The sequence below is a fragment of the Bubalus bubalis genome, chromosome X (genome assembly GCF_019923935.1).
Source record: "Bubalus bubalis isolate 160015118507 breed Murrah chromosome X, NDDB_SH_1, whole genome shotgun sequence".
Classification (NCBI taxonomy): Eukaryota; Metazoa; Chordata; class Mammalia; order Artiodactyla; family Bovidae; genus Bubalus; species Bubalus bubalis.
Window position 1 is genome coordinate 121891038 of NC_059181.1, and position 13787 is coordinate 121904824.

Consider the following 13787-nt stretch of genomic DNA (forward strand, 5'->3'; position numbering starts at 1 on the left):
GTCCAATTATTTCAGCAAAAAAAGAAAAACACTAGAAAAATTACCTATAAAATTGTAAGGTGCCTGATACTGCCTTATTTTCTACATAATGAGCCAATTAAGCTAGGTAAAGTTACTTCAAAAGATTTTTTCATACTACCTAAAGAGTAACATGTAAGATTAAACTACACTTTCTTTTTAGACTTTGCCAAAATGCTCTTAAAACTATCTGAAATATACCATTTGGAAGAGAAATATTATGCATCATCTGGTCATTTGAATGCTCCAAAATAAAACCCTCAGAGGTCGTTAAGATCAAACAAAGAGAGTACCAATGTCAACTTGTGGACTGTATTTTTTTTTTCTCATAACTGCCCTCTCCCAGATTTTGAGGGGAAAAAAAAATCAAAAGAAGTGTTTTCCTCTCATAATATCTTTTTTATTGTATTCTTCTTTAAGACAAACCCTTGTGCTATCAGGAGAGGCTTCTCTAAGCAAAATGTCTTTTCCCTCTAGAGCAGACAAACGATTAAAGGAACAGGTGGCTGTGAGCCAGTCACCAAGATAAGGAGAGAAAATCTGGTCAGTCATGGCTTTTAACCCTCTCGGTCCTTATCTCTGTCTCTCCTTCTCTATGGGCCAGACAGGTGCTCCTGGCCCCTCTCAAAGCCCTTCCAAGTTGAGGCATGAGGAGACAAAAGCAGTGAGCCACAAACAACAGATCATAGCTTAGAAGTCAAAAAAGGAGAGAGACCCTTGTCATAAATTTTTTGCAGTTACTTACAATCTCTTCCTCTAAGGCAAAGGCCCAACTTGCTTACAGCAGTCTTCTGCTAAAAGCAGCACTGCTGACTGAAGGAAGCTAAAATTCACAACTAAAGTTCATTGCTCTTTGTTAAAAAGTAGAGTAAGAATCCTCAAGGTCAGTGAAGGTTGCCAATAGTTGTCAAGTATTTTCATCACTGCCTCTCAAAGCTCACCTGTCTCAATGTCTACACACCAAGGGGAAAACACAGTAACTTGTACACTCACAAGAGGTTTGCTATGGCCGAGAATTCCTTCCTGGATCTCTCTTGTTCTAAAATACACGCAAAAACAAGATTGGTTTCAGTTTGGTGCTTCAAAGTTGAGTGGATTCCCCACCCCTTCATCTGTGCTACAACTTTGATGTTAAAACTTTTGGTATTTTTGTCCGTTTCAGTGGTGTATTCCGTTCTGTAGTAATTCTTCTAAATGTAAGCTATTACTGTATATAAAATATGTGTTATTGGAGATAAGGTGCTAGATATTAGACTGTACGTGTCTATAGATTGTGTCACCCTCAAAAATGGGTAGTGCGTCCATGTAAAGTTAGTGAATCAAATGCATGCACAATTCTATTTGTGATCCACACCTTGGTCAGTTTCCAAAGTAGAACATAGTATATTTGTGTTTAAAGTTTTCTTTTTAAAGTGTATACTACAGGATGTAGAAGAGGCTCCAAGGTGGAGTGGCAGGAAGTGGTGCCTTTCATTTCTTAAATCCCTGGTACAGTATACGACAGGTGAGGACTGATTCTGGTACAGTTGGTCATTATGGCGACTTAATCATCTTGGCTGAAGTTCTCGCTGGCAGTTCAACGACACGCTTGGCACTGGCACGCCTGTTTTCCATTCATTGTATAGAACGCAAAATGAAAAAGACAATCCTTTCATCCTTACAAAGCAAAGACCCCAGGACAGGCTATTGGAATCCTGTTAGCAGGATGGAAAGAATGATGTACTCTCAAGATCCAACCAGTACCTGACTGTGAACTGACAGTTTGCATTGAGCAGATCTATATTGTGACCATCTCTCCCCTCCCAGAGCAGTACCACAAACCAGAAAAAGGCTGCTCTGTTTTTTTTTTCTTTGATTGATTGCCTGAGAAGAGCTTAGATGGGTAAATAGATAAAGAAGTAGTGGGACTCCTCCGGGAGTCGCAGCTAAGATGTTTGAGAATTACAATCATATAGCAGCAGCATTTGCATCAGACAAGAAAAGAGAACTATGAGATGAGTTCATTATATTTTAAGAATAAAAATAGTAAAACTAAAAGCTATATATATATATTGAATAATTTCTAAAACTGCCTTTTAATACCAAATTTTATGTGCTGTTTTTGAGACTGAAAGCAGGAGGAAAATGCATTCAGTCAATAAACAGTTTTCTTTAGTATTTTGAATTTGAATTTTTCCTTTTCCTTTTCAAAAAGTATTTGCAATTTAAAAGTGCCTTTTCAAAGGATTGCCAAACTACAATCCTGGGGCCAAGTTCCCACTGGCACAGCTTACCTTCAGGTGCACAAAATGGGTGGACTTAATCCTCCTCCCCCCAGCAAGAAGAGAAACCCCTTCACACCCCAATCAAATTCATACATCAATACTGTTACACAGATCAGGAGTCTCAGAGACTCTGCCCAAGGACAAGGTTTCATATATTGGTTGACTTCAATTGGATCCTTTCTAAAATGGTTACAGCGCATGTTCTTGCTGGACAGGAATAATGGACTCCTGCTTGGGGAATGCAGAGAGATTGATGTTTGTGGTTTAACTAAATATTATTAAATAATGTTTGTGTTTCTTAAATAGGTGCTGTTAATCTGTCCTTGGTATATTCTTCTTAAATATGCTAAATAAAGTCTAATTTTAATGTGTATCTGGTTATTGTTCCGAGCTCCATGGGAAAAACATAAAGGAGGGAGACACATAACCAGTTCTCCATCCCTTCTCTTTTGGTTGAACAGAGGAGACAGGGGAGAAACTAATCAGAGTACATGGTAGAATGAAATATGTGGGCTCCAATATTTTTGCATTGTTTTTCCAATATAAGGAATATGCAGTGGGAGGGGGAGTGGTCTTCAGGGGCTTGCTGGAAGAGGGGAATCTGCTTAGCCCTCCCAAAGTGAGAGTGGTCAGATTTCAAAAATAAACTTATGGTCACCAAACGGGAAAGGTGGGAGGAGGGATTAATTAGGAGTTTGCGATTAACAAATACACACTACTACATATAAAATACATAACCAACAAGGACCTGCTGTATAGCACAGAAAACTCTACTCAATGCTCTGTTCTAACATATATGGGAAAAGAATCTAAAAGAGTGGATATATGTGTACGCATACCTGATTCACTTTCTGGTACACCTGAAACTAACACAACATTGTAAATCAACTATTCTCTCATATAGGGACTTCCTCGGTGGTCCAGTGGTTACGACTCTACCCTCCCAAATGCAGGGGGCCCGACTTCGATCTCTCATCAGGGAACTAGATTTCATATGCTGCAACTAAGACCTGGCTGTTTGTTGTTTAGTCGCTCAGTCATGTCCAGCTCTTTTGTGACCCCATGGACTGTAGCCCACCAGGCTCCTCTGTTCATGGAATTTCCGAGCCAAGAATACTGGAGTTGCTATTTCCTCCAACAGGTGATCTTCCCGACCCAGGAACTGAACCCACGTCTCCTGCATTGGCAGGCTGACTCTTTACCACTAAGCCACCTGGGAAGCCCCAAGACCCAGTTCAGCCGAATAAAATAAATATTTTTAAAAAACTATAATCTCATATAAAATTTTTTAAAAATGGCAAACTGAGGGTGGGTGGTCAGAGTGGAAAAATGGGGCCAGATGGCTTGTGGGGCTCCCGAATGCCAGCCTTATTCCAAAGGCCATGAAGTTGCAGGGTAGGGGTGAATAGGCTTTAAGAAACAGTACTGCCCAGCACCTGGATCACCCCCACTGGGCTCCTGGCCCTGCTGTCCTGCTACTCATGAGCAGGACACCTCCCTTGGCACAATTAAGCCACACACAGACCATTCTCACCACCACCACCACCCCCCCCACACACACAATCTAGCTCTAACTCACCAGGGTTTATGTAACAAGAGGCAGGACCGTGTTCCCTCAAGCCCCAGTTTAAGAAAATGGGTCTGCCTCTAACACCAACCATGACATGAAAACACGGGGCACAGATGAGACAAACAAATATGTCTAAAACTTAAAGAGTCTACTAGTTCCTCTCAAGTCCAGGTGCTTGACCTACTGGTAGCCCTTCTTCTCCAAATCTTATCAGTGGTGGTATAAGGAGCTGCTCCTTGTACCTCTGAAGCAGCCCTACAGAGGTTCAGGGAGCTATCCATGCCCATTTCAATCAAAAGAAAGTGCCCTCCCTTCTCCATTTTCACTCCAAAATTAAATTGAATACTTACCTACACGCTGTATTTCAAGATGTTAAAAGATGGCTGCCTTATTCACACAGTCAGTCACCTTTAACCTTGATCTGTGAATGCCCACCAGGCAGTGACCTTCTCCTGCTATAGAAATACTTTTATTAATACCTTCTAACAAGCTACCAGTGCAAGCAAGTGAGCTCAGATAAAACTATCAGGCAGCAAACCTGGTAGGAGCTGAGTCCCCTGAAGCTGGAACAATGCTTAGTGCAGAGTATTTACAGGAGAAGGGGCCTGGTTCCAAGGCATCTCCTCATAACAGCTCTTCCTCTCAGGCAGGGTTTAGGGGTCAGCTTTCGATTATGAGACTGAATGCAAGAGGGCTAAGAGGATCTGAAAATCCCACTGTCAAGAGACAACTTTGACCGTCTGTAGGCACTCCTCCCCTCAGTCTGCTCCAGGCCCCAGTCACAACCCTGCTCCTTCCAATATAGAAGAAGGCCTACTACAGGCGACCAAATGAGTTTCTTCTTCCCCAATGCAACTAGTCAGCTCTTCCTCCCTCTCCTACTCTCTTTCAGAATGCAATTCTCTGACCTTGTCCCTCTTCATTCCAGACTCTCCTTCAAGAGCCACACCACCTCTTTGATCCCTGCACACATCAACATGTATTCCTCAGCTTGAGGGCGACTTTGAGAACATTCATGAATTGAAGGGTATGTATAGATGGTTTTTAAATGTTTATCTCAATAAGACAAATATTTATCAATAATATTTATCACAAAACAATGTATGAATTTCATGCCATCTCCCCTGAAACTGCAAGCTCAAAGAATATTTGCAATACAAATTCCCAATATTTAGGGAGTTGTGACACCTGACTATTGTCTAATAGGAGCAAATAAATCCAAGAGAACTGACTTCAAAGATTTGTTATCTACACACAACTAAGTCAAGCTTACACACTCTCAGCACATTCTCCAAGGGCAGCAAGCAAAAACAACAGGCAACTAAATAACCACGAATGTACAGATTTAATTGAGTAATAAGACAATAGTATCTGGTATTTCATAAACTCTGTATGCTAAACCAATGGATATTTTTAAGTGATCACCCAGATACAAAGGTGTAATATTGTTTGTACAATCAACTTAAGTTGGAAAATGTCACATTTTACCTAACATTTATTTGACAATAGTTCTGATGTTCTGAACAGATGAGGAAGAAAAAGAAGGGGAAAAAACCTTCTCAACTGAAAAGCCAATGTACTTAAATTAAGAAAAAGTACCTCCCTTGCTCTGATTGTTTTAAATTAAATACCCTTTTATGGTATCATTTCAGGAAAATAGTACTTAGAATAAACCTACTTGCCACCTTGATTTTTCTCCCATACAGTCGCATTTTGTATTACACAAACTGAGGCCAGACAGTGAGATTTTTTAATTGATATATATTTAAAAGCATGCAACTGGAAGCATATGTATCTCTGTAGATGTTCATATAAGATACAGATACATATTCAAAGGCAAGGGTGATGTGCCTTGAAACCTTTGGCGGGATTCTTTAATCCACTTTCACCACGCTGTAGATTTTAGAAATAAAAATAAAACAGGAAAAAAATCCAACAGTTCCTGAAACAAAATGAGAAAGATCTTTGTTAACCAGACATTATAGAAAATCAAAATAGCTTTCTCAAAAATGCAAAGCATGTCAGTTTGGAGATGGAGTACTGATTCTCTGCATCTCAAGACCTGTACTTTATCCAATAAAAATCACCAGGCTCTCTTGCTGAGCAAAGAGGATCAGCAGCAGGGCTGGAGGCAGTCACCTGCAAAGGGGTGTGAGAATCCATTTGATTGAACACTGCAGGTCTCTAACCAAAGCAAAAAACAAGTAGCTTAAGTTCTCTATTTCAAAATGGATACAAAAAGGTCCAAGGCTACTTTTCTAACACAATAAACTTTGTATAACTTGCTTCAACTTGGAAAATGTAAATAACCATTATCATTATGCATAGCAAAATCAGGAATAATCTTGGGACTTCCTTCGTGGTCCAGTGGCTAAGACTCCGCTTCCCACTGTAGGGGGCCCGGGTTCGATCTCTAGTCAGGGAACTAGATTACACATGCCGCAAGAGTTCACGTGTGGCAACTAAAGATCCTGTGTACCACAACCAAGACCTGGCGCAGCCAAATAAATAATTTTTTTAAAAGCAGGAGTAATCTATTTACTTATATAATCAGAGCATATATTAGTTTTCTAAATGAAAGTTTTATATTATTAAGCTTGAGAAACATCCCATCTCTGGGGATTTATCCTAAAAAAATGATCCTATAGAGAAAAGAATGTCATGCAAAAAATGTTCATAATACTGATTTATAATATTGCAAAACTACAAACAAACCAAATGCCCCCAAATGATGGACTAAGATGAAATAAGAGAGGCAGCAGAAATGTCAAATAGAGACTTCCCTGGTGGTCCAGTGGCTGGGACTCTGAGCGCCCCATGCAGGGGGCCACGGTTTGATCCCTGGTCAGGGAACTAGATCCCACGTGCTGCAACTAAGAGTTTGTATACAGCAATTTAAAAAAAAAAAAAAAAAGATTCCATGTGCCACAACTAAGACCAGCGCAGCCAAATTAGTTGATTAGTTTAATTTTTTTATTTAAAAATGACAAATATAAAGATATATAAAGCAGCATGGGCCTATCTTTTTTAATAACATTTATTTATTTTACTTTTGGCTACATTAGGTCTTCGTTGCTTTGCTTAGGCTGTCACTAATCTTCATTGCGATGTGCGGGTTTCTCACTGCAGTGGCTTCTCTTATTGTGGAGCACAGGCTCGAGGGCTTGTGGGCTCAGGAGTTGTGGCTCACAGGCTTTAGAGCACTGGCTCAGGAGTTGTGGCACGGGGGCTTAGTTCATCAGAGGCATGTGGAATCGTCCTCAGTCAGGGATCAAATTCGTGTCCCCTGCACTGGAAGGTGGATTCTTATCCACTGTGCCACCAGGGAAGTCCTGGGGCAATCTTTATGATATGGTATTAGGTGAAAAAAGCCAGGTCTTAAACAACTTCCAGGTTATCACACCTATGAGAACATTACATAAGCTTTAAACGCGTAGACTAGAGCACAGCATAAATGAAAGAAGATACTTTCCTATTTTAGAGTGACATGATTATGGACAAATTTTTCTTTAACATAGAATTCCATTGATGTTCATACTATAAAAATAAATTTTCAAATGACCTTAATGTTCAATGACTTAATTGAAGAAAATTCTAATAAGATTTTGATCTAATAAGATCAAATCCCATAGTCTAAGTGGGGCACCATAAGACAAGTCAACCATCTAGGAAAATATCTTAACAGCAAGATCACAGAAAGCTTTAGGCAGGATTTGTTACATTTTTCTATGCCAATTTCTAAATTTAGAATAACTTTCCATCCTATATACCATCATGCCACTTCCCTCCCACTCTTTACAGCTCCTTGTCAGTTAATAGGGTATCAAACCAGTCAATCCTAAAGGAAATCAGTCCTGAATATTCATTGGAAGGACTGATGCTGAAGCTCCAACACTTTGGCCACCTGATGAGAAGAGTCGACTCATTGGAAAAGACCCTGATGCTGGGAAAGATTGAAGGCAGGAGGAGAGGGCGCAACAGAGGATGAGATGGTTGGATGGCATCACCAACTTAATGGACATGAATCTGAGCAAACTCCAGGAGATAGCGAAGGACAGGGAAGCCTGGCATGCTGCAGTCCATGGGGTTGCAAAGAGTCGGACATGACTGAGCAACTGAACACACACATGGTATAGTGATAAGATTATGGGCTCTAGAGGGACACAAATGTCCTCTGTTGGTTATTTGTTGATCTTAGGCAAGTGCGAGTCTTGCCAACCCTCAGTTTTCTAAGCTGAAAAATGGGGATGATAATACCTTTTCCTACTTTTGTCTCCCTTTTCTGAATCCAACAACTTCAAAGGTTCATGAGATAACATATGTCTCTGAATCTAAAACACTCCTGATTTCCATTTGCTGCATATTAGTCCCATAAATTATGAAAATGTCTATGAATTCTCAACTTTTTGATGCTCTACTTAAAATACCAAAATGTGTCCTACCCAAAACACAAAAATTCATCAGCCCTCACACTGTTCTGAGAGCTGACTGAGCTAAAGAATCTGGACTTTAGAGTCACGCAGACGTTTAGCTGGGTGATGTAGAACAAGCTACCTTTCTCCTTTGTTCCTCATAACTGAAAAGGAATCATACTCCCACCCACCCAATAGGCTTGACCTGAGGCAAAAAGGACAAAATACATTGGAGTGTCTGTCAAAATAGGCACTCAAGAAATGATGTTCTGATCAATCACTGATGTTCTGATCTGGGGTTGAAAAGTATGTTCACTTGGGATTTATTCGACTTAACTCCTCAATATCAACTGTAGCCTGGAATCACCTGGGAAGATTTAACAAATACTATTGTCTGGGTCACACCCTCAGCTATGCTACTTAACTGGTTGAGATGCAGCCTGAATGTCAAGATTTTTTAAATCTCCCCAGGTCCTGCTACTATGAAACCAGGGTTCAGAACCTCTGGGCTAGCCTATCTGTCTTCCTTCCTTCAATGTTTCCTTCCTTCCTTTCTTTCTTTTTCTTCCTTCCTTCTTTGTAAACAAACATTAAATATTAAGAAAGGTGTGGAAATTTCTAAGGGCCATTGAACCACACAAGTTAAAAGCAATGTAAAAGAGCAGGCTTCCCAGGTGGCTCAGTGGTAAAGAATCTGCCTGCCAATACAGGAGATGCAAGAGACACGGATTCAATCCCTGGGTCGGGAAGATCCCCTGGAGGAGGAAATGACAACCCACTCCAGTATTCTTGCCTGGAGAATCCTATGGACAGAGGACCCTGGCAGGCTACAGTCCATGGAATTGCAAAGAGTCAGATACAACTGAGTGACTCAATAACAACAACAAAGGATCTGGAGAAATTTTAAAAAATTTTCTACAACTCAATTGCTGGTACTAAGACTTAAGGATAGAAAAAGGGAGATGGGACAAAAAGGGAGAAGTATTATATCTTTGATGTCTTTGCCTACATTTGTCCCAGGACAGAGAAAGTACTAAACCAGTACTAGAAATGTCCTAGTTTCTTTCTAAACTTCATAACCTTTTCTCATTAGGTCAGGAGACACATTACAAAAAGACAAACCAACTACCGGATCTTGAATGAGGCAGTCCAAGACAAGCAGAGAAGCTCATTTTCCCCCATCCTTTCCCTAAATGCAATTCTACAATGAGAAAAACAAAATTCACAGCCTGATCTAGGACTGGCATCCAATACACATTTCCTCCAGGGCCTTCCCAAAGTCTTCATGTACACTTGAAAAAGAAGAAGAAACTAGCTAAATAAAACATTTTGAAAGTCTATCACATTCTATTCAATATAAACAAACCTTTAAAGAGGCTTTCCACAGCTACTGCAGGGACTAAATTCCAATATATATTAATTTGAGAATTGGCACCTGTGACTAAGACATGCAGAAAAGATTTTCCTAACATTGGAATAGAGCCATTGCACAGAAGAATAAAGAGAAAGCTTGTTTGGAGCAAAGGTCTTAGGGACCTTGACTCTCTTCAGCCATATTTGATTCAGTTTTCAGTAAACACTTTCTCTGGGCCTGGCACTTGCCAGGTAATGTAAAGGATAGAAAAAGTGGCTCAGGGACTTCCCTGGCAGTCCAGTGGTTAAGACTTCTCACTTCCACTGCAGGGGGTGCAGGTTTGATCCCAAGAGGGGGAACTCAGATCCTGCGTGCTGTGAGGTGTGGTCAAAATGTAAAAAAGTAGCGGGGGGACCTCTGGTGGGGAACAATGTCAGGGGCTAATCAACATATTGCTGCTTATATAGAGGTCACAGTCAGAGACTTGGAAAGGACCCTTGACTCCAGTCTTTCTCACTTTCATATTTTATCAGTCACCAAGACCTTCCAATTCCAACTTGGAATTTTTTTTGAAGTGCAAATATTTTATTTTACATTCTTACTTAAATACTTCTTTTCACCTGCCTTCATGGCCCAGTGGGCAGTGGATCACTCTCATAAATTCTTCTTTTCTTCAACTGAATACTTACCGTGATACAGAATACAACCACTTTTCCCCTCTCAATTGGTAACCTGTGACATTTTTTGTTTCTGTGTTTACTGCAGAAACTCTTAATAGAGACAATTTAATATAATTTATAAACATATTTTATACTCACATTTGCATAATTGTATAACTTATAAAAATAAAAATCAGAGATGGTAAATGTAGTTTTCACTGATTCCTTGATTAATTTATGCTTACTTTCCAAGCTCAATGCTCTATCAATAATAAAATAATGCTTCCTATGATCTTTTCTCTAAAAACTTTATTATCACTTCTAGAACATGATTGGTGTTGCTTTTTTATGGGAATCTTCTGAATCCATCCCCTCCCTCCACCTGTCCATCTCCATAGCCATTGGGTCTTAAGTCATACTCACTAAATCTCTCATCTACAAAACTATCTCTCTTGGCTTGTCTTTATGGCCAGTCTCCCTCTCAAATCAATTCTCCACTCTGTCAGAGTGATTGTGATATTTCCAAAACACAAATTTGATTGCCCAGCCCCTACTTATAAACTTTAAATAGCTTCCCATAGCAAAGGTACTTAAACCCTGGAGAGTATCACAAACTTGTTAAGCAATTAAAAATACAGATAAGCAAGGATTCTGATTCAGAAGCTTTGGGATAGGCCCTGGGCATCAGATTTATTGGTTTTAGTTGGTTTAGTTTAGCCAGAGATATGAACAAATACCTTCATGACCAAGACAATGACGATGATGATTATAATAATGACAATAGCTGTTATTTATTAAATGCTTGGGTTTCCCTGGTGGCTCAGTGGTAAAGAATGCCTGCAGTGCAGGAGACGAGGGTTTGATCCATGGGTCAGGAAGATCTCCTGGAGAAGGGAATGGCTACCCACTCCAGTATTCTTGCCTGGAGAATTCCACAGACAGAGGAGCCTGGCGGGCTACAGTCCATGGGGCCTCAAAGAGTCGGACACGACTTAGCAACTGAGCACAGGGAAAAGGAATACGTCCCTTCCTTTGAAATTTTTAGCATGATGCTTGAAACTAGAAGAATACTAGCTACCACAGGGCCCAGAGTTAGAATAGGTCTGTAACTACCTGTACTGGGAAAAAATGTTAAGACCTTGAGGTTTTCAATATTCTTGAAAATAGAGAACACTGTGTCCTGTTCATTCCAATAGTACCCGGCATTTTGGTCCATAAATATAAGCCGAAATAAAAATGAGCTGGGATTGAAGAGGTAATAGAATTATCCCAAAGATTATACTGGCCTTGACTCCCTGTATTCTAGAATAATGTGGAAAAATTGGAAGGATGTGCCTTTATTTTTTTAAGAAGGGCTGGAAGGGTTGAAAGAGCATGAAAAAGACTTGGAATGGGCTGTTATCATTATCTGTCCCTGAGGGTGATGTTTTATGGCTTTAGGTACATGTGCCTGTCTTCATTCTCCCAATTACAGGAAGTCCACCAGATCTAACAGAAGGCCACAGAGGAGATTTCACAGGCATCATTTGGTGGTTTGTTTGGCCCTAGCTTAAAGAAAGTACCTCTTTCTTAAGGAGGATGTGGAGAGTTGTGTTTAAGAGAATAAACAGTGGAGTCAGACCAACCAGGATTTGAATGAATCATAGCTCCCAGATTAAGCTAGCTAAGTGACCCTGAACAAGTCACTTAATCTCTCTGGACCTCAGTTCCTCATCCATGCAATAGGAGTAATATGAGTTACACCTCATAATAGTTAGACAATTAGGTGAAAATTGAGATAAATGTATGTTAATAGTTGACACATAATTGACTCAATAAGAAATAAATAGTATTATATCTTATGTTTTCATATTTGCTGTAAGCACCTTGCCAAGCCCATAAAAAGTTTAATAAATATTTGTTGGCTGCTTAACAATTAGCATTAATACATCTTTATTCCTTTCTGATCTTTTGTCCTTTAGAATTTAAATTTTTAATAAGACAGAGACAATTTGGTATAACAAAGCACAAAAAGACCACTATAGCTAATATTTGTATATTAAGATAATTAGACTTTTCCTTCAGTATAGTTTATTTCATCATGCACTATGTGAGAACATTTTTCACTTCAATTTAGTGACAAAAATATTATACAGTAGACACTCTCAAAATATACTGAACTTTATTTGCTCCTTTTAATTAATAAAAATATATTTAAAGCATAGACACTTAGTGAGAAAGTCAACAGAAAAGCACTCTGAACTTGGCTGATACTTCTGGGTCTTAGAAACTCTTTGCATCACACTGGCTTCAATCACTGCACAGTGACTGTTGATTCAGCATCTCTAATTCTAAACATGTTCTCTTGAGATGAACAAAACTATATTTGGAAAATAGCATTAACTCCCAAGTAAAAGTGAGGTTCAAAAATAGTATTTCTTACAGTACTATTAACATTTTGGGCCAGATAATTCTTTGTTATACATCCTAGGATGTTTAGCACTATCCTTGGCCTCTACCCACTAGATGTCATTAGCATCCTCCCATCCCAGTCGTGACAATCAAAACTGTCTCCAGATATTGCTAAATGTCCTATAAGGGGATAAATTTGTCCCTGGTTGAAAACCACTGCTCAAGAAAAACAGACTGTGGCTAAATGCAAACATTTATATAAAATGTTTAATTTACTACCCAATGATAATGCCAACCAGGATTTATATTAAACCATCATAATAGAACATAGCAGTTAAACTTTAGGAGAACGAATCTTAAGCATTAGATCTGAATTGGTTATTCTGATCTTATATCTATTATATCAAACTAGAGATACATTATTTCAATTAATTTTAAGACTTTAACTCATTTGTTGATATCAAAAAGAGAACTTGATGCAAATTAAAAAAATTCACTATCCTCCAATCAAGATCAAGTATCCACATATGTGCCAACCATCAATCTCCATTAGAGATCTGAGTAAAGTGATCAAATTAGAAGATATCACAGCCTACTTGGTCATGCATAGAGTTCGTTTCTTTAATAGCTGGTTTCTTAACAGCTGGTTAAACTAGTTATACTGAAACTAGTTAGGATTTGGGACAAGTCACCCAACTTGAACTGAAGTTTATCTTTGTCTCTACAATGTAACATTTCCCTCCTGGTACCCTTTGGTGACATTATTGGTATAGTGTGGCTTATCCTTCTGCCTGTTCTTTGAATTCTATTTCAAAATGTTATTTACACATCTGTTAGTGTGCTATGTACTGAAAATTGAGTAGAGGAACACCAGCCACAATGCACATCATTTCCTTTGCCTCAAAAACTGAGAGGAAGAAAACAATGGGGTGCCATTTTAGACATACTGAGCTAACAAGAAACAAAACCATTTTGGTGGGGGGTTGGTTATTGTTTCTGTTAAAATAATACTCAATGCCAGCCGAGGCTGTAGGGAAAACAATACAACTCTGCTGATGCCAGAAAAGCATAAAGAGCCATAAGAATATTTATGCTTTTTGACCCTGTCATCCCATTTCA

The 13787-nt window shown here is 39.2% G+C and overlaps 1 protein-coding gene across 7 annotated transcripts in view; it reads right to left on the reverse strand.

Annotated features, from left to right (window-relative positions):
* Positions 1-5240: 5240 nt before the first annotated feature.
* The window catches only part of LOC102396428 (transmembrane 9 superfamily member 2), an 89218-nt gene continuing 80671 nt past the window's right edge, over positions 5241-13787 (reverse strand). For 4 of the 7 annotated variants that reach the window (XM_025276146.3, XM_044936668.2, XM_025276147.3 and 1 more), the window contains one exon: positions 5243-5794. In XM_025276146.3, the coding sequence (XP_025131931.1) occupies positions 5727-5794 (68 nt within the window). In that variant the 3' untranslated portion in view covers positions 5243-5726. Of the gene's footprint in view, positions 5795-13787 lie in introns of all 7 variants that reach the window. The other 3 variants (XM_044936669.2, XM_044936667.2, XM_025276145.3) reach the window with 3 other exon arrangements.